Source organism: Rhizopus delemar, genomic scaffold (assembly GCF_000149305.1).
Source record: "Rhizopus delemar RA 99-880 supercont3.15 genomic scaffold, whole genome shotgun sequence".
Taxonomy (NCBI): domain Eukaryota; kingdom Fungi; phylum Mucoromycota; class Mucoromycetes; order Mucorales; family Rhizopodaceae; genus Rhizopus; species Rhizopus delemar.
Window position 1 is genome coordinate 216781 of NW_027137841.1, and position 25817 is coordinate 242597.

General features: G+C 37.7%; 7 protein-coding genes across 7 annotated transcripts; 4 read left to right on the forward strand and 3 right to left on the reverse strand.

Annotated features, from left to right (window-relative positions):
• Positions 1–687: 687 nt before the first annotated feature.
• RO3G_14892 (uncharacterized protein) lies at positions 688–954 on the reverse strand (the record flags this gene model as incomplete). The annotated part of the gene is made up of 1 exon (XM_067669476.1): positions 688–954. One exon carries the CDS (start codon positions 952–954, stop codon positions 688–690), a length of 267 nt encoding a protein of 88 aa, XP_067525577.1.
• Positions 955–2315: 1361 nt separating this feature from the next.
• On the reverse strand, positions 2316–2738 carry RO3G_14893 (uncharacterized protein; the record flags this gene model as incomplete). The annotated part of the gene is made up of 2 exons (XM_067669477.1): positions 2316–2456; positions 2676–2738. The coding sequence occupies 2 exons, from the start codon at positions 2736–2738 to the stop codon at positions 2316–2318; spliced, it is 204 nt and encodes a 67-aa protein (XP_067525578.1).
• A 2472-nt stretch (positions 2739–5210) lies between these two features.
• On the forward strand, positions 5211–6007 carry RO3G_14894 (uncharacterized protein; the record flags this gene model as incomplete). The annotated part of the gene is made up of 4 exons (XM_067669478.1): positions 5211–5474; positions 5525–5570; positions 5675–5746; positions 5811–6007. The coding sequence occupies 4 exons, from the start codon at positions 5211–5213 to the stop codon at positions 6005–6007; spliced, it is 579 nt and encodes a 192-aa protein (XP_067525579.1).
• A 2226-nt stretch (positions 6008–8233) lies between these two features.
• On the forward strand, positions 8234–8773 carry RO3G_14895 (uncharacterized protein; the record flags this gene model as incomplete). Its single annotated transcript, XM_067669479.1, has 1 exon — positions 8234–8773. The coding sequence occupies one exon, from the start codon at positions 8234–8236 to the stop codon at positions 8771–8773; it is 540 nt and encodes a 179-aa protein (XP_067525580.1).
• Positions 8774–10402: 1629 nt separating this feature from the next.
• On the reverse strand, positions 10403–10741 carry RO3G_14896 (uncharacterized protein; the record flags this gene model as incomplete). The annotated part of the gene is made up of 2 exons (XM_067669480.1): positions 10403–10597; positions 10673–10741. The coding sequence occupies 2 exons, from the start codon at positions 10739–10741 to the stop codon at positions 10403–10405; spliced, it is 264 nt and encodes an 87-aa protein (XP_067525581.1).
• A 1409-nt stretch (positions 10742–12150) lies between these two features.
• RO3G_14897 (uncharacterized protein) lies at positions 12151–12681 on the forward strand (the record flags this gene model as incomplete). Its single annotated transcript, XM_067669481.1, has 3 exons — positions 12151–12415; positions 12485–12516; positions 12634–12681. The coding sequence occupies 3 exons, from the start codon at positions 12151–12153 to the stop codon at positions 12679–12681; spliced, it is 345 nt and encodes a 114-aa protein (XP_067525582.1).
• A 9781-nt stretch (positions 12682–22462) lies between these two features.
• RO3G_14898 (uncharacterized protein) lies at positions 22463–23164 on the forward strand (the record flags this gene model as incomplete). The annotated part of the gene is made up of 3 exons (XM_067669482.1): positions 22463–22495; positions 22559–22656; positions 22717–23164. The coding sequence occupies 3 exons, from the start codon at positions 22463–22465 to the stop codon at positions 23162–23164; spliced, it is 579 nt and encodes a 192-aa protein (XP_067525583.1).
• Positions 23165–25817: the final 2653 nt, after the last annotated feature.

A 25817-nucleotide genomic window follows, 5' to 3' on the forward strand; every position in this document is an offset into this window, starting at 1 on the left:
CCCATTGGTCTATGCTTGTATACTACAAGCACTCTTAGCAATAAAAAGACGAATTTACATTTCGTGCAACATGAATTTGGTTCCTGCGATCAGATGAATTCAATTTCCATCAGGACGAATTTAATCTTTCGTACAAGGGCAAATTTACTTTCTGGAAAAAAAAAAGTATAGGTTCGTCAAGATTAAAATTTGAAAAATCAAAAATCCCTATTTTTAGGTATAAAACTCTGTTTTAAGATGCTTGTCATTGAACTGCCACTGGGATCAATGTATCTTGTGACCTACACATAAAACGAATGCTTGCTGAAAGGATGGATGAGACGTGTCACAAAGAAAGGAATACGACTAGAAAGTGCTAGTGATTTAGTGTTTAAAGATGACAAGTACGATCCACTCTGTCTCATACTGGACCCCACAGACATTTTACCACGGCTGCAGATGTGTGTGTGTGTTCTTGGAACTGTTTGCAAAAATCTAATTTCTGTCTACATTTGCTCAATAAATATTTATTTACAAAAAAGGAGTTCTAAACAAATGACGAAGATGCTGTTCCAAGGCGTGAAACAAGCAAAAAAAAAAAAAAAGAAAGAAAGAGACGAGCACAAAAAGTAGATTTGTCTTTACAGCTAGTGAAGTGAGCCATATGAGGTGGAACGGTAAATGACGAAAGGCCACTGACGGCCCCTATCAAATGGCTAGTTGATAGCTAAACGATTCTGGATCAGGTGTTCCGGGCACGGACACTGAGTAGGTGGATTTCAAGGTGGATTTATAAGAGATGGAGTTCAAGTACAAGGAGGAAGGTGGTAATTTACGCTTCTTTAGTGTGGGTCGAATCGCCTGTTTATCTTTGGGTGAATACGCCTTTTGGTGCCGTGATAAGAAGTCCTGAAGATGGGCCACACAAGTGGATAGCAACCAATTGGTTGACTCAGCAGCTAACCCTGATACCATTTCTATTGTCAAAAAAGCAAGTCGAATGAAAATAAAAGAGGATGTGATGGTGCTTGTGATCACTGCCAAAATAGCAAGGAGTCCAATAATCGTCAACAGAAAAGGAGTCAAGAGGATGAGTGAGATCCAGGTAAACATTGAAAAAGAAAGGATATAAAAAAAAGAGAAAGGAAAGAATGAAAAAAAAAGGGTCATTGCTGTTTTTCCCCACATTTTAAATTAATTACAACCTCACATGGTAACCAAGCACCATTAGCAGATGTATTGCATCTCCGCTAGCGTTTAAATATTTTAGTTCCAGAAAAGTCTTGTGTTTTAGATTGACTTTTAAAGAGATGGAGGCACGTCATATGTTATATTTGCTGCATGTTTATTTGATATGAAGCAGGACTTTAATTATCCTTTTGACCTTCTTTTATAGGTCAGGAAATATCCAACCAATAGCGTAAAAAAGTAGAGTGGGATACATCCTACGGCCAAACATCACCTTGATCACTTTTCACAGGTCTCATCGTCAACAAGTAGCCACATACCCAAATAGTCATGAAAAGAATGGTATGTGGCAACCTTAAAAAAGGAATGGCAAGGGTGAATAGCCAATTACACGGGTTAATTCAGCTTCACTTTAGACTGTGGCCCTTGTCTTTAGATCAAGAATACGTTTGGATTCGGTAGTTGACTCTGTTATAGCCCATCTTCTCACTCAATAACCTATTGACATCAAGCCCTTTCATATTTTATGGCACATTTTTTATTTACAACCTTAATTTTGAATATATTCCAGGGTGTAAGCGTGGGGGGAGGGAGGGATCCGGATGCCCTCTCCCTTTTCGTCCTCTCCGAAAAGGAATGGTGTCAGTCTATCTGGAATCCATCGCAGTTGACGCTTTTCATGTCCTATCCCACACGAGCATCTCTGATGCGTTTTGATTCTTTCAGAATGACGATAGAGCAGCGGAGATACGGTTTTATTTCTAGAGGAACCAAACAGACGATGCATCCTATTTGTAAGTCATGATGCCTTTTTTAGGTCGAATTCCTCTGTGTTCTTACCTCTCTCTAGGGCTTGTATGAGGCTCTTTTTCTCTAAAGTAAAACAAATCCTCTTCACGAAGAGGGTTATAATTTTTTGTTTCCACTGAGCTTTTGTAAAATACAAATGTAATTTTGTGCTCATTTAAACGTACTGATTCTTTTGATATGCAAAGGTGAAATGCCTATTCAAATGATCCTACTCTGAATGCTTCACCACTCCCTACTTTCTCTAAACAATTCATCCGTCATCCGTTAGTTTACTCTCTTTATTCATCTCAAAAGATGATTGCCGCAGAGTCAAAAGATATTTTGAAACTCCAGTGGTATCACAGAGCCAGTCGAATGCTAACTGAATCTGGCGAAAACATCCTTGACTCGTCCTTGCCAAACAAAGCAGTACCAGTGCGACTTACGGCCTTTGTTGTTTGATGCCTCTTGCCAGAGACGGGCGCATTGATAAGAGTTTTCTGGATAGGATGCATACAGTCGATCATGATCGCTTGTATACGCATGGTCCATTCACATTAACTTCTTAGAAACAATTCAAAAATCGGATTGACTGCTCTGAGCTGTAGAGGCTTGCCATCAGGGTCTCTTTCCTTAAAGGACTTGTGAAGAACTTTAGCAAGTATGAGTGCAAGGCACTGGCTTCCGCAAAAACCAGTGAAAAGACTAAAATGTTTTACCAGCAAGTGATTACTTGCGAACGGACGTTCGATTTTCACGTTTACAGGTTTTAAAGCAGCCATGCTTTCATTGTTACATGTATATGTCTATATACATCCTGCTGATAAACAACCTTCAGATTATTTCAATAAGGATTGCATGTAATACATAGCTTGAATTTTTTAGTTATTGCAAGTGATCTCTTTGCTAATAATCTTGAAAGCTCTGTTGATAAGAAAAAAAGTCGATGCAAGTTGACGCATGTTTCATTGTCGCTGCCAAAAGTAACCTGTAGAGAGCTGAAAGCTACTCTTTGACATGTCCAGAGAGCGATGTACTACTGTACTATTTCTTTCAAGTAACTTTAGCTGTATATGTTCTCTGCTGACTTTATCAAGCACCCACCTTTCGTTATCTTCAGATCCATGTATGCCACATGAAATAAAACCTGCTTCTTTTAACTCTCCTTGTTTGAGATGAAAGCTTATGAAAAGTAATGCGCGAGCCAGTCGTTCATCATTACTTTACAACACCATGCCACATCGTAATCAGAATGCCCCATTCATGAAAAGCATGGTGCGATGCCATGCACAGGTATGAAAGAAAGGATCATCCAAACCAAAAAAAAAATCCTGCAATCCATGTCATATCACAGCCACTCCATGATGCTTTGAGTACAGCTTACCTCTGCACTTTGCATATGGAACACGATACAAAAATGGAACTGAGAGGTAAAGAGAAATCAGGCACAGGCGATTCAAGTGGGCTTGTTTTAAAAAAACAGTGCTCATCGCTTGCTGTGGATCGTTGGGATTGCCATCCGTGTTGAATTTAAATCGTGCTATCCTGAACATCGATCGCCTAGGTCCAGCCAAAAGAAAAGGAACAAGATGATATCCCCGCAAGCGATGGGCAAAAGAAGCAGAGTGAAGGACAGGCTTGGTCCTGATGGTCTTTTGCACTTTTGGATATCCAGTGATGCTCTCTTGGATGATCAGTAAAACGAGAGGTTATACACGCGTGTTTTTGTAGAGTGGAAAACACCATGCAAGCCCATGAATCGACCACGCAAGAGATCAAACCATGGCCCCCAAGACTTTTTTGTTTTGCTAGTGTACCAAACTGATCTCTTGTTCAATTTTAGCCTTGTTCACAAAAGAAGCCACTGCTTGGTCTACCATGACATCATTCTGTTTGTGATACTTTAAATGAACGAGCTATTGGCTTACGAGGTTGAGAGACGCATGTGCATCTTTATTTGTTTCCCCCCCCCTTCATGTCTCTTTGACCAACGACCGATAAAAAGAAAGGTCAATTAAAAACAGATAAAATCAAGACTTCTTCAAAAGGAAGAGAGTATGTTGAGATCAAAGCCTAGACACGGGTCTGTAAGCCTATAGATCCTCTTCCTTTTTAAATCTCTCTCTCTCTTGTCTCCATGTACGTTTCTGTGAGCCAAAATCAGACGAAGCACTGCTTCTTCTTCCACTGTCATAGCCAGGGTTTTGAATCAACTTGGGATACCGATGCTATCTATGCTATCTGCTTGTCAGCAGCCATCAGGGACACAGAACGACCGACGTTCCATCCAAAGTAGCAGGATGGAAAGGAGGATGGGAATGAAGGATGTTTCGGATCAAGTACGCATGCTGTGCATCCGCCAAAGCAAGCACCCACTTTTCTTTATGGCCATCCTCTTGGATTCATGCACTACCGTAGCCACCCCCCCCCTCCTTTTTAGATATTTCAGCAGTGCTTTGTATCTTCAACAAAAAATAAGCCAATGGGCCCTCTGACGATCCCTGACTTCTTGATTTGACTTTATTGGCTGTCCGTGAGAGAAAATGTGGATTGAAAAGGCATGTGTTTACAGCTCGTTTGAGAAAAGAAAAGGGTCGGGTTCTGATGTTACCAAAAAGTAGATGCCGTTTTGTTTGCATCTCATGGATAAACAACGACTGCATCTATAAATTCTTGTCTTCTTGTTGGTTTCATCTTTCTTTTATAGCGTTTGATAAAAAGAAGGTTTGTTAGTTTCAATCGTGGCCTTGAAGGGTATTAAACACATTCGACAGACATCATTTTGAATCATGATCCAAGCCAACGAAAGAAGTGCTGAAGCGGATGCATCCCATCCTGTCGACAGCAGCGCTTTCGATGCCATCCGAGAGTTTCATAATGAAAAAGATGTGAATTATTGGCTACCAAAAGATGAGAAGGAACAAAAAAGATTAAAAGTGGTAAAAAAAAAAGGGTCAATAAAGAACAGTAGGATCATCTCACTTTTTCCCCTTCTTTTTTTTTTTTTGGTTCATCAGCAACACTTTGCTATCAAAGAGTTATATGAAGGGTACTGAAAAATAAAGAATGCATTGATCTTTACTGAACAAAATCTGTTTAAAGAAATGTACTGTCTAGTGTTCGCAACACCTTGGATTTTGAAAAAGGTCTTTCTGTGCTTGACGTAGGTTGTGGAGCAGGGGCATGGATTATGGTAAGTGGTGAATGTATAATAGAAATCATGGTCGGTTGACGTTCTGGGTGTGATACAGGACATGAAAGAAGAGTATCCTAAATGCAGCTACGATGGATGTGACATTGTGGACGCCGTGGATGAGACTGCAAAACTGAACGAGTTCACATTCAACTATGGTAATGTCGTCCAGGGTCTTCCTTATGCTGACAACACCTTTGATCTGGTTCACATCCGATTTCTTGTTCTTGCCCTGCGTGAAGACCAGTGGCCGATGGCCATCCAGGAACTTGTGCGGGTGACGAAACCAGGAGGGATGATACAGTTGACAGAGTTGGATATCCATGTAAGCTAAAGTAGGATTCCATCTCGTTTAACTCACAGGATGATCTTTAGTCTTTGAACACAGACTGTGAGCCCTTTCTTGTGGTCCAATCGGCAGGTAAATAGCTCAAGTGAATCAGCCCTCTCTTGTTGTTTATTCAACTGTTTGAAAAGTACATGCGGTGTGTGAAAAAAAGGGACAGAATCCTCGAATCGCATTAGAGCTGGAAAGGATGCTTTTGGAAACCGAGCGTGTCAAGCTGATCCAGACCGATTATCGATCATGCGATATGAGTAAATCGGACGAGAGGATGAAGACGAGAGCAGAACACTGACAGACATTCTTCTTAATTCACAGGTTCTGATACAGACACCGCAAGAAAGTTTCGTTGGGATTATTTTGAAACACTCAAGACGATCATGCCAACCCTGAAGCCATGGTTAGGACTTGAAAGTGGTGAGGAGGTTGGACGATTGGTAGACAACTACCATCACTGTCTGGCTACCCGAGAGCGCCATATTTGCATCAATGCTGTTGTGGCACAGAAATTGTAGGAAAAGCGTGTGGGTGAGGATGACGTTTTTTATATTTTTACAATAAATACACAAGACAGTCTAGAACAAGGGAGGACTGGACGGGAATGAAATAGGTCCAAAAAAGGGTCTTGCTCTTTTGTTTGTCTGTGGATGAATACAAAAGATGCTAATGATCCCTTCGCTTGAGTGAAGAAGATTGAATACAACGATCTCTCTCGTCAAACCTGTTCAGCAAAGCATCTCTCCTTGAGGGGCAACTGGTGAACGATCCACAGACTTGAGCTATTCACACTGAGGTTGTCAGTGGTTTTGTTGAAAGGCACGATTCGCTCTGGTATTTGACTGATGTACGATATGCACAGAGAACATCATTTGTAAGGTTCATGATTGCTTTGATCAAGCGATGAAAGAGAGAGAGGATGAAGTGATTATCACTCAGTGTCCCTAACAAAGAGGTGGCTTGGATCCTTTGTAATCATAATTCCCCCCAACCTCCTTTTCTATCCCTTTAGCTCTTGAAGTCAATCACTTTTCATCTTGTAGATCGTTCAAGACCAGACACACACCCTGCAAATCAACCCGTCAATCTTACTTGCAGCTGATAAGACTGTGAGAGGTTGGAAGAGAGGATATGAAGTTTCGATCGGCAAATGAGTGAGTAGAAAGATCTCAACCGGTCTTTTGGCAAGTGTTCCTGTTGTTATCCGATCAGAAGGGGAAGGAATAAGCAAATGTGAGAATAGAAAGGAAAAGTATATGAAAAAAAAAGATAGCATTCACACAGAATTTTGTTTGTATAACAGTTTCTTTTTTTTTATTAAATATTAAACATATGCCCTGTACCTTTATAAAAAGGATTTTCAACACTGTCACTCCTGCACTCGAGCGGCGGAATTTATTACAAATAAAGTAAAAATGTCAGGGACTCTTTTTTAAAAAATAAATAATGGATTCATGTCTTTGTAAACCATGAAAGGATATAAAAGATGGATGTGGATGATCGATAAGGATTCATTCTATTTTCCTAAACAAGCTTGATACATCCTTTTATGAACAAAATAGGATCAACACAGGAGGGGATGTGCAAAAAGTGGTTTAAAAAATTATACTTTTTTTTTTTTTTTTTTTTTTTTTTTTTCCTCACAGCAACATCTTAAAAGAAAAGGGGGGGAGAAGAGAGAGGAAGCAAGACAACGCAATTAGTTTAATTCACAAAAAGTTGAAATTTTTACATATTTTAGATAAAAGACAGCTTAAAATGGGTAATTCTTTACCAGCACGCTAAAAAAAGAAAGTAAAATGATCTCTTTTGCTTCTCGTCAACAGCAAACCAAAAGGAATTTGATAGAATGCACACGTACTAAAAATGTGTCATCTCACGGCCAATCAGACTCAGCAGATGCAAGCAAGGGCTCATGTAATCCATGGTCATTCGTGTAATTTGAGGACTTTGAAATGTTTGTAAAGAGAACTAATTCTTGACTAAACAAAAAAGATGATATTTCCTTTTTTGTGTAATTTTCAAATGTGAAGCGTGTAATTCCAATACTCCGAGAATGATTTTATCATGCTGCTCCCTAGTTCTGTCCGAGATGGAATACATGACATGACATCTTTTTTCTTTTCATCCTCTTGTTTCAATACATCCACAAAACCATCTTTGATTCAATTTACCAAAAGAAAAAAGAGAGGTAAAAAAAAAGGGGGGCAAAAGTAGAGACAGTGGAAGGCTATTTAAAAAAAAAAAAAAGCAAATGCATATTCCATGTTGTGACTTTATCTTGTGATGCTGTTCACACACAGTTGACATTAATAAGAAAAATAGCTCAAATTAGATGTAAATTGCACATTTTAATAGCGCAGACTTATCATCTATGCAATGTCTCCCTTGCTTCAAATAAAATATCCATAAATGGACTGTCAAAATTGTACATATCAGGTAAAATAAAAGGGGTAGACGTCCAAGTTTGAAATTTTGACGGCATAAACTTTTTTGAATATACCAAATAAAGGTATTATATCTTTCCCCCCCTCAATCCTATCCTTTTTACATCTCCCCTTCACTCCTTGAATGCAAACATCCCTTTCTTGATCCCTCATTTTTTTTTCTATTTAAAAAGGGATGATTTTTATATTTTCTTGACAAAAAATGATACTCAATTCTTTTTATTCACTCTCATCTTTGGTATAAATAAAAATGAAAAGAAAGAGAGGGAGTAGAGACTGATGTTAAGAATAGACTTTATGGATATCAAATATCTTTTATGTGAACCTGTTTCGAAACTTGCCATCAAAGCAACTCCCACCGTCTTTGTTCAACCCTGCCATCATGACATGACATCCTTTCATGACCCACTCCACAGTCCAAAGAGTATCTGCAGCAGTCTGAGTTCTTCGAGTGCCTCAAGCTTCAACAGCACGGATGACCATGGACCACTGACGCCTCATTGGGATTGTGCACCCTCTCGTCGTCGTCGATGTCGTACGATGAGTGAAATTGGACAGGGAAGAGAACATGTGTTTGTGTACAACAGTCGTCGAGTGCGATCCGAATCCACTGGCTCTACTCGAACCCCTTGGACACCCTTTGAAGACGAATTACTTCGACGCGGTTATAGTCAAGGTCTATCTTGGGCCATGATCTCTTCCACTTACCTTCCTCACCGATCCAGGGGTTGCTGTTGGGGACGTTTTAAAACTTTACAAAACAAAAATCTGGTGGATTCGAGTCAATCGCGTTATTTCAAAAAACCTTGGAAATCAGTCGAATTCGATCACAAATAATCTCTCTCTTCTTTCCTTCTTATTTATTGTATATACAAAACCTCTTTTTATATATCATTCTTTATGTACTTTATTATGCTGCATCTTCATGTTACTGTATTTACCCCCCCCCTCTTCTTCTCTCTCTCATTTTTTATATGCAAATTATGCTTGGCCTCATTTTTTTTTTTTCCTTTTTATTTCAAATGCCCGATTTTTTTAATCAGAGACAATAAAAATTATGCAGTTATTGGATCTCCCACTGTTTTCTCTAAAAAAGAAAGACAAAGTCACACCCACTTTTATTTTTTTTTATAAAAATACCAATGTTGTCAAAACAAAAGACCTTTGTGGGATACATGCTCTCTCAGTCACGCTTTATTTCCTATATAAATAATAGTAAACTATTTCCCTTTTCTTGTATCTTTCTAAGCTGCCCATTGTCAACAAAACAATGACGGATAGTACTTGTGAACAGCACAAAAGAACATTGTGTTTAACTTTTTCAGAAATGTAGAATCTAAAAAAAAAAAGCGACTCGTCAGCAGACCAGAGAAGAAAGGCCACTACCCTGTAGCCATCTCCACATGTTTCAATGTACTCCATTCCAACTCCATTTTAAACATTGCAAACGAAAAACTTGCCAAATACCACGACAAAGAATGGACAGTTGAGGAAGACACAGATGATTCATACTGAAACCCAAGAGCTCTACAGCTGGACACAATCCATGTTGTCAACTCAATAAAGACACATTGCCCACTTGCGGAAGAGCAGTCGCTGAACTGTACAAAGAATGCGTTATCCCTTCAGGAAGGGAGAGGTATCATAAGCTGAAGTCCGGCCATTCCTTGCAGAAACAGTGAACGATGCCAAACGGTGTGCCATCTTTGTCCGGTACCAAACACGAGATGGAGCCAAAAGAAAATGTCGTCAAAACTCTCCAACTTCCAACCTCAAACCACTGGAAGTCAAAGATCACTCAGCGCATGATCGAATCCATCGTCATCCTGGTGCAAACAACCAAGATCCTTCTGTCGTGCTGATTTATTCATGGTGCCTTTATTGATCCCCTTCTGATTTGATCTCAGTCCACCTCTTTCACGGCGATAGGTATCGGAAATGACAGGTTTCTCATTGTTGGCGGTTACTTGTATCAAAGTGGAGTGAGATCGCCTTTTCTTGGCTTATCCAGTTTGACTTGAAGAGATATCAACAGATAGCAAGGCTCCCACTGATACGCCTGGAATCATCAACACCACACGCTTGTTGAATCCGTAGGTGAAAAGACGATCTCATGAAACATGCGGGGAGTACCACTGTCAACTTGTTTTATCCAGCGTCAGTCATTGAGTTCCTAAGCCATCCCAGCCAAAAGCATCACTTTGCTTCCACAGTTCTCCACATCCTAATGCTGCTTCCACCCTGTTGAACTGCCATCTTGACAGGCTGGGATTTTAAACTTTCTCCCAATCGAATCCAAGCCCAGGTATGGCCATCTGAATGAAATCTATTTATTTTCGTCTCCTCTAACCAAAGGATGCGTTTCCAGCCATCTCTTGTCCCAATCCTTGTGATCCATAGAAACCAAGAAAGTCTCTTGCAGATGTTTTCGCACTGAACCAAAGCTGCTTTGGCTCCTCCATCGCCTTACGAAGGGGTTCCGTACACCGTCACAGCACTTGCAGCACCTTGGCTGCACTCGACATTCCGTTCTTGAAGCACACGATCACGTTCATCCGCTGCATTGGCTGAAATCCACTTTGATCTATTCGATCCCCTCCAAGACGGTATGACCAAATGACGATCCTGTTCTTCGTCATCTTTACCAGGTTGACCACGCTCCTGTCTGAACAAAGGCGATACGGTTCCAATAGAATCGTTCCATGTCGCATGCTAAAGCATCAAACCCAAACATACCTTCGCAAAGCGAACAGTCGGGGTCCATTGGAGTCGTCCATCCAGGGTTTGAACATCGATTGACCTCATTTTTGTTTTTATTCGTAGACGCTTTGGCTCAGGTTGTGCAGTTTATAAACGAGGTGTTCGTTCCTTTCAATCCACATAATCATGCTGTCTATCACCTCAAACAAATATCAACACAAGATATATTTCGTATTGTATCTGGTTATACAGATGATTTCGATGATAAGAATGTCAAAAGCTTCACAACTTGGTGTGCTAAAAAAAAACTACATTTTTTCAAAGCAGAGGACACAAGAAAAAAACCGAAAATAACGTTGTAACAAAGCGAGCCTGAATGATGTACGTTATAAAGGAAGGGTTCTTTGGTAATGTTAAGCTACCCGCTTTACAAAAGTAACATTTAAATTCATTCATTTTCTTTTTATAGATAAAGCTGTTCTAGCAATAACAGATCATACTACAAAGTATTGATGAAGAGTCTTGAAGAAGAAGGCTATGCATTCATTGGCTACATAAGAAAATCAAGAGGAAAAGAAACGGACGATGTGAGAGTCCGATTGTTAGAATCGATGGCGACTAGGTTTACAGAAAGATGTCCTGTCAAGGCCATTTATGCTTCCCCATACTGTAATAGCATGGATGAAATCGCCTCAAGAGATTTATACGAGAAGAGTCAATCCCTTAGAACAATGTGTCTGGCAGTGCCCAAGATCTATAGATACATTCCCAAAATAAATAAAATTGATATTGTTTTTCCTGTTAGATAGGATGCATCCTATCTAAATTACCAGTGCTTATATTTGTTGGATCATGATCGAATGTGTGGGTTTATCAAGAGATTGCGAAACCATCAAATCCTTTGGCAGGTCATGAAGCAATAGACGCTTTGGGTCATTGGTACTTTAGGCCAAGATGAATACATGATAGAATCTACGATTACAGCGACGCTGAAGAGCCATCCAAGAAACGAGGGCTCAAAGACATCAAGAATCGAATGGCGCTGTTTAGAAATTGCAGATGCTATGTTGAAAGTAAGAAGAGCGCTTATCGCTTGGACTGATTTCCTTCAATGAACCATTTTATTATCTCTCAGTAGGATGGTGGCGACATCACAAATGTCCCAAGTGTGTGGAAACATGACTTCAAGTGGGAAATAAAAAAATCTAGGTGATACTCTCACTGGACAGGATTTTCAAACAGACGGTTGGAAAGTGATTGAGGATAGAATGGATTCTCTGAGAACTACTGAACAAAGATCAGTGAAATCAAGTTTCTCTCGCTTGCCATCCTTGTATCCGAAAGAATTGCAGCCTGACGATAGTTCAAAGATGGAAGCGTTGTTTCATCACAAGACAATGGGCATCGTCAAGTGGACGGCATGATCAAGTCTTGATGTGGTATGTTGCTAAAGCATTCCATTTTGATCAGTCCGTAGCCTAGAGTTTAAAGTGGGATAAGCATCCCTGAAGACAATGAAGAAGCAGCTGAAAGGTCGTGATGGCGCTAATTTGTATTTAGCAGATGGCATCATGAAGCTGTACAGCTTGGGTGAGCTTGAAGTTCTTTTACTAGAAACATCGAATCACTTTGGCTCTCAAGACAAAGCCAAAGCATCGTTTGATCACCGCAAAGACCTTTTCGATGATTTGTCTATGCTCAAGACCATAGCAGACGAGTTTCACCTAGGAACAATTGAAACATGTTTTAAACTGAAGATGTTTTTTGTACATGCTGCAGGTATATTGTGAAATCCACAGGCTAATACATGATGGAAATCAGGCTTTGTAATCGCTTGCTTTAAAATAGGTCGATCAGTATCTGTTTGGAGCATGAGACACGTAAAAGAAGGCCTAGTCTACGAGCTATGGCTAGAGAGAGCTCTTGACCTGGATGTCAACTTTGACAAGGTAGCTGAGCAGCTACCAAACATGATATATATATATTTTTTTTACTAGGCAATGAAGGTAAACAGAAAGTGTAGTTTGATAAACCAATCAAAATAACCATTTTCAATTGATAGTGTCTCATCTAGCAAACTGTGGATGTTGTACGTGAGCATAAGAAGATGCTGAAGTATTGTCGATTCACCACTTTTTCTTATTGAGAATTAGTTCTCAATCGTCAACCCTAGCATCATGAAGCTGAACGACGCAGAGGACAAAACTAGTATGGGGCAAAATTGTCCCTTTTTATAAATGAAAAAGTTGTTTAGTAAATAATAATTATGCAGTATTTGATATTCTTTTTTTGTTAATAATATGCTACTATTTTCCTGAATTGGGTGACACATTTCGTTTTTACATAGAGGGGCACGAAGGCTTATTTTTATGATGCGCTTGCTCAGGTTCTTTCCTTGCGGTTCCCGAGTTTCCCCAATGCTGCCGTTCTAACTCTACTGTCTTATAAAGTTCGCAAGATACCCCTCGATATCCATAGGTTTGTATTCAGGGATATCATTGAAGCAGTGCATGTATTCGTTTGGAGCACCATTTGTGATCATTTTTATTTATTTATAAAGTTCATTTGAACGCGGGGTGTTTATCACATCTGTTCGCCTGGGCTAGTTCAATATGGGGTAAATTAAAGTGGGGCTAAAAAACATTTTGGGATCAAGAGTAAAAAAAGGTCAATGGAATAATATTTGGAACATAGCAACCTCCTTAACACATTAAGAGCCAATTTAGAAGGAGCTGACCATGTGGGGGTTCTGGTTCAAGTGGTGGTAAAGATGATCCAGTTCAAATAGGATTGAACATAGGGTTGGCCAACGAAGGATCCAAGGGGCAACGACACGATTGGATCAAGTCGTTCTTGCTGGTAGGAGATTTAAAAGGAACGACAAAGATTTTAATAGCACTAGGTATTTATAGTCGGTTGTGCATGCTGAGATATTGAATTGGGTGCGTTTTTGTCTGCATCTGGTTCGGATGAAGAGGACAGAGCCTGGGTTTGTCTTCAGGTAGCGCAAAGTAAAAAAACGAAAGTTCGCAAACTTTAAAACAAAACCTAATACTAGAATATTACAAACCTCAGGTGTGTCTCCGCTTTGATTTCTGTTTTTCAGACTATCTTCTATGTCGTTTTCCTTTTCAAAGGTTTTACTTGTGGAATTCCCGTGTAGCCTATCAAGAATGGGTAAGGGGTGGGACAGGTGAGAGAAACGCGAGACACTTGATCAAACTAGAGCAAAATGATATAGGGATCAAGGTAAAGTAAGTAAACATCCTGGCATGATTATTAATAATGAGAAACAGGCTAGGGGAGACATTCGAAAAGCATATAGTACACATCGCCAAGAAAAAAAATAGAAGTACATCATAAACTTAAACAAGGACTTCTAACAATAAAATGTACTAGTATATTCAGGTATATTGTCCATAAGCAGAGTTAGCTCATAGTAAATAAGCTTTATAGAACTTATATTGATATGAGCATAGTAAAAGTGTAACGAGTCTACATGAATTAAAATTGGTTTGATTTACCTGATATAGTGATTGTCAGAGCCTCGAAGGCAAATCAGTCTTATGTTGATTCATTGAGAGGTTTGCTTAACGTAAGAGGTTAAAGATAAAAGGGATACACTGAAGATTATTGGTTTGAAGAGAATTGGTTTTATTGCTATTATAAAAATGTCAAGGGTACATTTATAGGATTAGTTAGTATCTATCCAAAAATAAATAAAGATAATGAAGAAAAGAAAAGAATTGAATTGCTTGATAGGTAAATTTATAATGACTTTTCAGATTGTGAGAAGCAAAGTCTCAGTGTGCATATTGTTTTATGAGCTGATATTAAGTTGGGCTTGATTGGCGATACCAAAAAGAGTTGTGCATAGAATCATAAGCATTCTAGCATACTCACACTGTTCATGTTGAGGTATCAAAAGGTACCTTTCTTCAGAGAGACTTGATCTAATTCTACTTGATGAAAGCCACTACATATACCTTCCTCCCCCTCTTCCCAATGCAGAGATGACTGAAGTGTTAATCAATGTATCTAATAGGAATTCAATCCTTAGTAAGACATAAGCATCCTTTTTTATGGCTGAATTTAGCTTTTGCTAATCAACCATTGATCTATAAAAATTGCCCTTCTTTTTGATTAGGATAACATATGAATTCCAAAATCTAACAAGTATCTTGAGTTATTCCTAGCTTATGAGGTTTCTCAAGTTTTATCTTTAGGGATACGAATTCTGAAGGGTTCATTCAGTAAGATCTACTTTTTCTAAGATAAATCATTTATGATATCTACTGAACGATTCATATGTTAATGCATAAAAGTTTTATATACTTTATTGCTATTTGTAAAGAGTTATTCTGAAGACAGTTATTCAAAACAATTCCATCTCCACTCATAGGGACTATTTGTTCTCAAAGCATCTGAATTACTATACGCATCTATGAGAGATGCATTTGCCACGATTTCTACCGCCCGACTTGTGACTCGGTCAATAGCAGATGTTACTCTACTATCAACCTTTGTACGGAAACGACGAAACTTGATGCCGCTGATTGTACTACCCGACTTGCGACTCTACGGGGGAGGTCAAACAGGTACTTACGCACTTACTTGAGCCTGTTTGGTTACCATACTGCTTCCCCAACATGTAACCAATAGTGGGAGAAGAGTCAAGCTTCTGATATGCACAATCATATGGGCGATGTATACAGCAAAACTTTTGTTTAAAGAGAAAAAAAAAGGAACCCCAATGAGAAGAAAGACACACATGAGGGTTCCAAAGAAGGGACCAGATGAGGGCCATCGGTGATTGAACAGGCACCACTGGCGATCGGACAGGTACAATCAGGGCCTAAAAAGGGACTTGATAAGAAACAATTAGATAATAGACATGTCAGATTTGTTTGACCAAGTGCTTTTACTAATGCAGCAAAATAAGAAGCAACAAACAAGTGTAGGTAGTAGCTCTATTTCATAAAGATCATAGGTTAAAGGAAGGGATCAACTTGAGATATTAAGCTATAGTTTACAGAATACCTAGTCAAAGAGATTTAAAGAGATTTTAAGATCAGTGTTATTCATCAATAGACCAGAAAGTATAACTTGTATGAGTGAGGTAAAGAGTAAAGAAAGAAAATGGAACGAAAAATGCTTTTTTTCTTTGTTTATACCCGTTTTCTTTTGGTAGGAGTTCATTTCTTTTTCTTTTTTTTTTCTTATCACATCTTCTCATTCATTTACTCCTTTAAACTAGATAGATTCTGTAAGCAAGAGCAAAAGTTGCTAAACATTGCTTAGTAACATGCAAAACAACTTCTTTATGTTATACATGAGAAAGATCAAATAATTGTGTACTAATCATGGATCTGAGACAGCCATTCACTTTCAAAAGACAGTTACCAAGTTGTAATGTATATGATTCAAATGAGTTGATTTTCAGAACCAGACAAGCCTATATTTCTTACCAGAATAATAAAGCAATCTCTTTTCTCTCTCTAATAAATATCCATAAGACATACACATTAGATTCCCAGTGAGATATTATTGGATGTTGATTGGGAAGATCGTAGTCGAAAACGGCAGGAGAATCATTCAATAGACTGCTTTACTCACAAAAAACATTATTTATTGACCTTGTTGGTTACCTTGGACTACAAGCTTTTCCATTATTTTATTTTGCTTATTGTTAGTGAATAAATAGTCATCTTATCTTTTGATCATCCACTTTTGGTTGCAAACCATCTGTAATACTTCAAAAGACAATATGATGCACGAATTAAGATGAATTCTCACCTAGTATTCATTAAAGCAATTGTAAAGAGTAGAGACAGACACCATCAGTGTCCATTAGGATATTTGAACAGTATATCTTTTTGTGCTGTATGCTCTTAAAAGAACTCTGGGTCCTTTCCTATAGATAGCCTGGCTACATTTTATTCTTTTAAAATCATGTCATACTCTTCAATAGAATCATTACAGGAGTTGTTAACTATAAGCAAAAAGGGTAAAGGCCACCTTATTTTCTTCTTCTTTTGAAATGGATTTGATGGAATCATTCATTAATAATGCATGAATTAAGCTTGCTTCTGCTTTTGTTTCCTTTTCATTTAGCTTCAAGAGGGTGATACAAGAAATCTCATTTTTATATAAAGCTTGCTAAACAATAAATTATACAGTTTACTTTCTTTTTTATATATAAAGCCTATTGATGTACCTCAAGAAAGTCAATGATAATAGAATTATTGTCAATATAATCAAATAGCCTTCAGGACTATGTTCACCGATGCCTTTGTTTCTTTTCTCTAATTTTTTTTTTCACATAGCAAGTTACACACAGTGGTCGATCCTTTGTATTTTCTCTCTCTTGTAAATGTGTACTGCAAAAATAGTTTGTCTTGCCTCTTCTCTTAAATTATCTTTTTTTTACATCAAGAGCTCTTGGCCTGATAGTTTGGTACCTTGAAGCATTAGGTAGGTAAACAGTTCAAATAGCAAACAGTTTGCAGCATTCACGCTGTAGCTTAAGCCTGACCGAGTTGTTATTTCTTGGCTTAGTGAACCCGAAACAGGCTATATGGGATAACATTCCGTACCATTACAGGTGGGCAAATTCGCCGCGTAACTTAAGCAAGAGAAGCGGAGCGATATGAGATTGAGGCGTCCTAGAGACGTTAATAACAATTTGCTTTATACATTTACTTTTTGATTGGAAGCTCTTCTATCTCTCGCAGTTGTTCTTTGTTTATCATGCCTACTCTGATATGGTCTTTAATCTACTACATCTTGCTATAATGGTATTTCCTCTCTCTTTGTTTTTTTTTTAAAAAAAAGAAACGGACTTTACTTATCATACTGACACAAGACTTTAAACAAACCTACCTCTGTGACAAGTATACCTAATAAACCTATCGCTGCTTATTCAATCAACACCTTCATCGTATTTTGTTTTTCTCTGTGTTGTAACAAGAATACTATTTATAGATAGGAGCTTCAATGCTTGCCAAAAGTCAACATAGGCTGTATATCTTTAAAAACAAACCTAATCACACTAAACAACAAGCTCTTTTTAATTTTGGAAAAAAAAAAAAAAAAAAAAAAAAAAAAAAAAGCTAATCAAGCATAATCGATGGCCGCCGATTCAGGTTTGTTTTCTTTTTATTCTGTTTATGTTCGACTTTAAAGTCCACTTCTAAAAATGAAATAAAAAAGAGATAGAGTAGGATCTAATGAATAATAAGTTATCAGCAAGGATAAAACTTTGCAGAATGTTGATCATGAATATATAAAGCTGTAATGAGAATATAGACAATCTTCCAATTTACTGGAATGTCATATCTTTATCTAGAGGCATTCCTCAGTTTTTATATAAATAACCTTCATCATTTTTTTTTAATGTAAGGAGCTATGAGCTCGGTTTTTATTAAGTGACAGATAAGGATGACACGTGAAAATGTTTTTGGTATGGGTTTTTTAAATTTTGAATTGTTTTTCATGGTTTTGTATTTATAGAGTCGAGCATGTGCAGTTTAGTGGCAGTCAACAGGATGAAAGATACGATAACTGTAAACGTGGAAGAGGCAGAGGAGAAATCCCACTTGATAATAACGATTCTTAGAGAGAAACGGACAAGAGTTGATTAACATAGCGAATGGTGACAACAGTAAGGAAAGGACGATGATCAAAATAACTACCCAGTAATTGCGCCATATAGCCAATAAGATGGTAACAAGGAAAACAGAAGGAGTATGGGCCGTATCAGAGCGACATTTAGGGAAATCTAGGAGGAAAAGTGCGCGACGTAGCGAATAATTCGAAAACGGCTGTTTAAACTGTGAATCCCAAAGAGAAAACCAAACGGCAAGTTTTTGAGGACAGTCAAAGAGAAAATGGGAAGATATTTCTTCCAGGTTCTTGCAAACAGGGCATAATTTAGAAGGTAGGCAAAGGTTAGACCGGCAAGGATTAACCTGCACCATATGTTGCGACTTTGTGGTCGGAGGGGGAAGCGCCAAAGAAGAAGCCATTGTGTTATCTCGAAAGAATAAAAAAGACTATAAAATTCAACGAGACTGAAAAAAGTTATATCTTTATTTAATATTATACTGTCTGGTATTTATACTATTTTCATGGAGGTTTAATTAAATCCTTTTCAAGATACTTTAATTAATTATAACTGTAGATCTAGTGTCAATAAGTTTTAATGTGAAGATCTGTTCCTGGTTATGCAAGTGGACTGTTTTATACTTATTTCTTCAGTAGATCTGATTTTTCATTTATGTCGCATTGCATCAAGAGTTATATTAAAAACTTGCATTGAGTTAAAGGAGTGGAATTAGTTATGACCGAATAATAGAGAAAAGACTGTAATAAATCTTTGTAAAGCATTCATTACTCTGATTTCTTATAAATTGAATATGAATCATGTTTAAAGTATGTTGGGATACGACAGCCATTTTGAGATGGGAGATCTGGATAGAGGTCGAAGAAGACACTGGAGGACTACATAGACGACAGTATAGTTTGGATGTGAGGCATAATTGATCACCGGGTTTTGGTGTAAAGGATAAGGATACCAGGAAAGGAGACATATCGATATGGGTGTGAGCTACTAGGGTGAACGATGAGCTGGGACGCAAGAAAGCCCGGACAAAAAAAAGATAAAGCTTCATATGATCAGATCGAACCCATTTAAGAAAGCGTCTTGTGAGGTATGGGTGTAGAGAGATTTCACGAGCAGATCTAGGTCGTAACATGCCAGAAATAGGATCAGTCATGTACACACTAGAGCACGATAAACGAGCCATTGAACTTAGTAACGGACATGAAGATAATGGTACAAACACATTGCCTAGAGTGAAGCAAAGAGCTGTTTGAGGGTTAATTACCTCTTTGTCGAAGGTATGAGGCAAATTGTCGACTGCATGAAAGACTAGAGAGAAAACGCCATCTAGTGACTGGACTAGCTTTCTAGGGCGTAATTGTTTAAACACGAAAGCTTGTGGATAATCAGTTTGAATGGGCTCCCGTGATTCGGTAGGCAGGAGGTGAGATAAAAGGAAGTCAACCAAGAGAGGCAAGACGACTGAAGATTTCAGGGAGCGATGATTCCAGAAGTCAGAGGTAGGGGAGCAAGGAAAATCATGTAGAAGTGGTAGTAACCATCGAAGATGTAGCGCACTTTGTTGGAGTGGCGGATTAAGGACACCCAAGCCCCCTTTGTTTCGAGGAAAGTACATTGTTTCAAAGCTAATGCGTGGAGTTTGCTTTACCGAGACAAAGCCAGAAATTTGCGATTGTAGCCTGAGAAAGAGCCTTTTTGGCACAGAAAGGATACGCAGAACATGCCACAATTTGGAGAGAATTAGGGAGTTTAGGATTGTCACTCGACTGCGAAATGAGAGAGAACGATGTGAGTGTAATTGAAGGCTTGTTTCAAGTCGGAATAAAAGTGAGGTTAAATAAGCATCACGTTGGGCGATTGAGGAGTGTAGCTGGAATCCCAAGTAAACGATGGGTTGACTCGACGAACTGTCATGCCAAGAATGTATTTGTTGTTGCAGAAGAGGAGTTCTCCAAATGCGATGATAGCAAGAGCGAGAACCAGAAAGCGCAAAGGCTTCAGTTTTGTTGAAATTTACCTTCGCATTAGAGGCCTTTGAATACAAATGGAGAAGATGTTGTAGAGCTGTGAGATCTTGTGGGCTCTTAAGAAGACACGCAATATCATTCGCGTAAGCTAACAAATTCACTGAACCTAAAAAAATTGAGAATGCATACGTGAAAAATTTATGTTTCGTTAAAAATGAATCCAAGAACATTCCTTCAACCGTACATGAGCATATTGATCAGTCAGTAGAGTCTGTCAACCCTGCTTCATCTACTATCAATAATATTACTGTAATCTTATTTATAATATTATGTGACACTATGCTTACTTCAATATACTACTTTTAGGTGAAAGGCAACTATTACAATGCAAGTATCGTAATTTTTAGTTATTTTTTTTATTCTGAACAGCTTTTTCATGGATATAATAGGCTGGTGGGGACACAAATATTAATGGGAGTGCAGGTAGAGAAAAGAAGAAGCAAAAGGTAGGTTGGCTAGTAAATGATTATAGGAGACATACGTTAACGATGACAAACCTGCCATTTCTATCAGACCAACCACAAGGACAACAGGGAGGAAGAGATGGAAGACATCGGATTTTGGCAAAAATGGATGGGTTTTTTAGCTGACGCTGAACATAATAAAAACTTTCATCGATACAATGACACCAAATTAACTTTCGGACAAAGAAAGTTTTTGAAGATAATTTTATGCTTACAACAAAATAAAGTTGCCTTTTTTTCATCCATCAGCTCATTAAAAAAAAAACATGTCTGCTCGAATCTCCATAGGCTGCACACAACCTTTAATTATATCTAAAGATGAAACAAAAAAAAAAGTAAAGCATGGGGGGGGGGCTTTATCTTAGAACACATTACAAGATTAGAGAGATTGCAGAACTTGTTGGATTGAACAAGTCTACTGTGCAAGACATAAAAGCCAAGTTTGATAACTATGGAAGCCCTTTGCCTTGCAAGCAAAAAAGTTGTTCATTGAAAATAAATGAAAGAATTGAAGGGCACTTGAAGAGGATATTCAGAGAGGATCCTTTTGCCTCTTATAAAGAAATAAATATGGAATTAGCAAAGCTAGATGTTTTGTTAGTATAGAAACTCTTCGATCGTTTTTCGATCGACTTGACTTCAAATAGTACAGAGCAGCTCACAAACCTAAGTTAAATGCAAGGCGCCGCAAAAGTAGGCTTTGCTGGGCAAAGGAACACCTCAATTGGACCAAAGACCAATGGAGAAAATGTTGCCGGGTCTAATGAATTGCGCTTTTGCATGAAAGACAGTAAACGCGGTAAAAGAATACTCAGGAAGGAAGAAGAGCGTTGTGACGAAAGAAATATAGTATCTACAGTCAAGTAGAGCGGTAGTGGTGCTATGATTTGAGGATGTTTTTGGAGAGGAAGTTTCGGACCTTTAAAAATTATTGACACCGGTTCTGCACACCAAGAAACGTACATTAATATTTTGGCTAACAGGTTTCATCCTTGGTTTATAAATGTCACGGTGCATCAGGAGAGGATTTTATCTTCCAAGAGGGATGGAGCTTCCTGTCATACAAGTGGTTATGCTCGATTGTGGAAGGAAACCCACCAAATTAGGGAGTTTTGAGTACTGGCCTGCTCAAATTCCTGATTTGAACCCGATTGAGCATGTTTGGAATGTCCTTAAAAGACAATTTGAGAGAAAAAGATTGTCCGTCAACAACTTGCAGTAATTGAAGGTGGTTCTACAAAAAGAGTGGGCAAGACTGGATGATGAGTTTGCCGACCGGTTAGTTCGAAGCATGAAGAGACGATATGAAGCAATTATTAAAGCTAAAAGCGACACAACAGAATACTGGAAATTACTTTATGGATATATTTTTAAAATAAGCACCTGAATATTTCTTTTCTCAAAACTTGAAATCCCAAGCTTAGATTCACATATATTAATTTGTCTGGAACTTACACGCCATATTTTTTTACAATTTTGTTTCAACATTTTGTCCAAAAATTTATTTGATGTGATTGTACAGGTAAACAACTGTTCGTTTCAAATGTTATTACAAGATAATTTTTTTCTAATGGGTACGCATGATTGTAGTCCAGAGAAAAATGGGGTGACTCATGTAGGGGCAAAACTATCACCCCATCATCATGCCGATAGGGATCTTTACAGGCATTTGAAGAAACAATTGAGGCTTTAAGATCCAAGCGATATTGAAATGTTAGGCTATTTTAATGAAGTTGTTGAAGCTGTAAATATTTTTTATTGAGTTAAATGCCAATCATTTAATATGTCATAATTCTTTATTTTTTAGGTCAACATTGATGATTTTGAAGAAAGAATTGAACAGAAGAAAATAAAGAAAGGCAAGGAAGAAGTTTGCCGCTTTGCCAAGGACATATTCAAAGTCATGTATGCGAAAAATCATAGGATCCTTCGAATACCCATATATTTTTCTTTTATTTGAATTAGGGCGAAAGTTTACATAAAAAGACCATCGTTGTCCCATTCAAAAGTTGTATTCAATACAAACATGATCTTTCCGGCATTTCAAGCAATGATGACCCTAATGAAAAAGAATGGCTACGAACCATATTTCATTCCTGGTGAAGAGGAACTTGTAGCTATGACAGTTCAATTGAAAAGAATGGGCATCATGGTCAACAAACGACAAATATATCGTGCTGACGGCGTTGTCCGTTTAGCGGCAATCAAAGATTTGGAGGTGGTTGTTCTCGAGACAGCTGGACCTTTCGGAAGTGATGATAGGTCAAAGAGTGCTTTCGATAACTCCAAAGGAATGTTTGCCTTGTTGGTAATGCTAAAGACCATCGCGGATATTTTCAAGTATGCTTCAACTGATGAATTTAAAAAGTTGAGGTTATACTTTGTTCAGATAAGCGGTAAGGTTATATACTAATTTTTATTAGTTTTCACTAATGATACTATTTTATAACTTGTAGACAAATATCTACGCCTGTGGTCGATGAACTACTCGAAGAACGGCTTATATGACTTTGTCCGGGAGGAAAAGATAGTACTGAGCGAAGAATTCATTGACAGGGACAAACACTCGATGAACCTGATCAAGTTTTTTTTAAGCTTCAAGGTATAGCCATCATCCTCAAAGTTTGAAAAATGAGATTAAATAACATACAATTTCCATATAGAACCGTCTCGAAGAAACAATGAGAATTATTACCTCGTTGAAAAAACAAAATGAAGAAAATTACAAAAGAGATGACAACAGTCAAGTGGCCCTTCTGTTGGAGGTGATATGTCCAAAAAATTTTAAACTAAGTTATAGCACTCATGAACAATGCTTCTGCAAGGAACACATAAAAAGCTCGCCTGAGAGTGATTATTAAATCTTTTTTTTAAAAAAAAAACTCCTTCCTCCAATTTGTTTTGATTAATTCTTGACACACGGACGGCTGTATCATCACTAAGTTTTTAAGTGCTGATAAGAACTGGTTTGTTCAACTTCTTTCTTTGTACCTTGAGATTGCCTGCAAGATACACACAGCAAAAATGAGAAAAATCAAAGAAGTATAAGCGGTTTACTTGAACCAACCAATTACTTCTTCATCGAAACAAACATATTTGCGATTCATGCTTGTTTTTCTCCAGCTTTCGAGATATTTGAAATATGACAGGATACTAGTGCCAGTCTTTTGCAGGTAACGACTCTATTCTGAGGACAAGTGAATGCTTAAAATCACAAACTATGATCTTCAAGACAAGATGATATTTTGGACGTCAGTCTCCTTTTATTCTTTTTTCTTCGTATTCGACCATTGCCTTAGGACTAACCGTACTGTATAGTTTATCCTTGTATTTTAAATAAGTTCAAACATGTTAGCTTTTATAGTAATTTACTTTGATTTATCTTATTAGATATCGAAACCCACAGCCCGAGAACTATAATTGTCATTTGTACCTACACTACGAAACATCAAAATTATATTAGAAATTTCAAAATTAAATGTTTCAAAAGTACGACTTTTTTATATTGCCCTAGCTTAATACAGTTACCGACAAAACTGTCACAATGCTTTGTAATTTTCTCTGCTACGGCTTGTAACACCGTAGTTGCTAAGCTAGTCTGCACCTTGTTGTATATCATTCGATAGACAAAGTCACGTAGAATTAAACAATATAAGACAGAGACCGATCAAAATAGGGCAGATGGAAATAGAAAGCGTAGGAAACAAGCGGTGCATTGGGACAGTTTCATGGCGTTTTTTTTTTTTTTTTTTTTTTTTTTTTTAAAAAAAAAAAAAAAAAAGGCACGATTCTAACTTGGTTCATAATAAACTAGACAATGTTCATCTAGACAAAGATAGCCTTCCCGTCGACATGTATCATCATTCGCATTGCAGAAAGTAATCATATTTCATTGTTCCTTTTCCTTTCCTTTCTTTCTTTTCATTTTGCTCTTATAAACATCACCAGGCTTATCAGTGCAAATTTGATCTACTCTTGTATAGATTCTATAAGATAGATTCTTCTTCCTTCTTTTTGACTAATCATCATGTCCAGTAATCTTTGTCAAGTCAATAGCTTGATGGGACAAAGGAAGACAGCTTACAAGGTGATACAAGTATGAGCAGCATCTATATCTGTGAATTGATGCTTACTACATTATCCTCTTGGTCCATACAACATGGAGGGTTTAAGAGAATATTGTATGGTAGCTTACTGTAATGGATAAGAAGAAGCTACAGACGTATTAGATGCTAAATGACATATATATTATATGAATAGAGTGCAAAATCAGTCCAAGGTAAGTATGTTCATTTCGAGATATTATCCCACTATTGAGCTTACATTAGGAGATATAGGTTCTATGACTTTGGGACCAGGAATAGTCAACAAAGAAGGTGAAAAAAAAACAAAATCTAATAGGACGGCAATGATCGTTAAATAGAGGAACCTGTAGAGGCTAATTATCTAATGGGCATATCCAAATTTTCGAAGGTAGAGCAAAACCAAGTCTACCGTCTATTATCTATTCTTTGATCCTCTCTTACATGCTTTGCAAAATATTCGAAGTCAATAGACTGCATAAAATAGATAGATTAGAAACATTAAGCAAGATAAAAGAATTTACAAGCATATGACTTGGTACCATACATGGATTTTTCATTGCAGGTCAAACTAGACAAGATACTTGCAAGAACAAGGCGTCGCATTGATTCTTTTGCTTCAAGTCATGATCATAGCAAGAACAACTCGTTAAAGATGATCAGAAGCAACATGAAGCGATCATGGAATTAAATATCTGTATCAAAGTGTTAATATATTTACACTAGTGTTTCATAACATAATGTAAATAAAAATCTTACCTCACAAGAGTGTCACTATCAATATACACTTGGATCTTTTTTCTCCTTTTTCTTCCTTCAAGAAAGAAAAAAAGCGAGTGGAATGGATGGTCCAACAATTACGAAAGAGTTCTGTTCACTGAAGACTATTCATTGTCTGCGTTGAAACGATCAGCAAAAGATTCCCTCTATTCCGGAGGAGACACTCCTTTTCGTATACAGACGCACATGGTCATGGCTGTATCG